Genomic DNA, 1437 nt, shown 5'->3' with positions numbered 1-1437 from the left:
ACAAAAACGATTATCACTACATATGAACATGCCCTTATTGTGATCCTTTGAACATGGACCCCTTATTGTGATGCTTTGATGAACATGGACGCCATAGTATGACCATCTTCATGATATGAGCATTTGTCATCAACTCAGCATAGAATCATTTAATAGAAAGTAACTACACTAATAGAGTACAATAATCGCACAGTTGGTGAGCAAGATTTAGAAACACAGGGAAACTTACCATGTTGCAACAGTAGAAACTTATTCACCTTTTTGTGTGGGTTTCATAGGGCTCGGCTCCAGCAGATTAATTTATAGGTGAAACAAAAAGACCTGATAATTTCAGAATTTCTGATCTAAACCTAATCTATTCAGCAAGATGATCAGTAATCCCGAGAAAGTAGCAATTTTTGGCTAAAATTTTCAGTCAACGTCAAACATGGCTGTACAAGTTTGATTGGTTTCTACTCCGATCAATGCAAGCAAGAAGCTCAGATGTGCATATTAAAAAAAAAATTATTACGTGTAAGCGATACCTCATTGGAAACCATTTGCCATTATACTTATAATAATATATACCTCTATATCGTCATCACCAACCCACCCATCCTCACACCCTATATATAGACCTCCACCCTACGTTCCAAATCTCACTATCTTCAATATCCATATTTTCACTTCCATAACATCGGAAATAAACCATGTCGGGCGTTTGGGTGTTCAAGAATGGAGTTGTTAGGCTAGTGGAGAACCCAGGTGCTGACGCCTTGCAAGGTCCAACTCGGCGCAAGGTGCTGGTGCACCCATCGACGAACCAAGTGGTCACTTCATACGAGGTTCTTGAAGGAATCCTAACATCTAAGGGATGGGAAAGGTGCTATGAAGATCCTGAATATCTTCAGTTTCGTAAGACAACGACAATTCACCTCATATCTCTCCCAAAAGACTTCAATAAGTTCAAGTCAATGCACATCTATGATATCATGGTCAAAAATCCTAATGAATTTGAAGTAAGGGATGCTCAATAAACTCCTGGTGGTCGTGGTCTAGCATATATTCCCTGGCTCCATCTTTTCTTTCTAATATATATGTGTTTGTGTGTGTGTGTTTTGATCGTTGGGGTTTGCGTTTTTCATCATGAAAGTTCGATTTTTACTGTTTGAATATATGGCTTTCAAGTATTTCTATATTATCTCGAATTATGTTTTTAAAATGTCCAGTTACGTTGTTGTAATGGTGTATGTATAAAGTAAGCCTTTTTTTGGTGTGATTATACCTATAAATGGTGTTCATATCATCAAATTTGTTGTATACGATTATATGGTTTTGATCTCTCAAAATAAACCACACTAAGGGTTTCCATGTTATTAATTTATTAGTGGTTCCATATATTATAAATTAAAAAAAATTTTAAATAAAAATAGCTTAAAACAGTAGAAAACCGGTATT

The 1437-nt window shown here is 36.0% G+C and overlaps 1 protein-coding gene across 1 annotated transcript; it reads left to right on the top strand.

Annotated features, from left to right (window-relative positions):
* Positions 1-633: 633 nt before the first annotated feature.
* Positions 634-1177, top strand: LOC145051232 (flowering-promoting factor 1-like). Its single transcript, XM_078999331.1, has one exon. The coding sequence runs from the start codon at positions 690-692 to the stop codon at positions 1014-1016; it is 327 nt and encodes a 108-aa protein (XP_078855457.1). The 5' UTR covers positions 634-689; the 3' UTR covers positions 1017-1177.
* The last annotated feature ends 260 nt before the right edge of the window (positions 1178-1437 follow it).

The sequence above is a fragment of the Lactuca serriola genome, chromosome 5 (assembly GCF_051521515.1).
Source record: "Lactuca serriola cultivar US96UC23 chromosome 5, Lser_US96UC23_V15, whole genome shotgun sequence".
In the NCBI taxonomy this organism is placed as follows: domain Eukaryota; kingdom Viridiplantae; phylum Streptophyta; class Magnoliopsida; order Asterales; family Asteraceae; genus Lactuca; species Lactuca serriola.
This window is presented reverse-complemented; position numbering and strand designations above follow the sequence as displayed.

What these genes read in the sequence shown, in the direction of transcription:
- LOC145051232 (XM_078999331.1), top strand. Translation starts at nt 690, where the DNA reads ATGTCGGGCGTTTGGGTGTTCAAGAATGGAGTTGTTAGGCTAGTGGAG.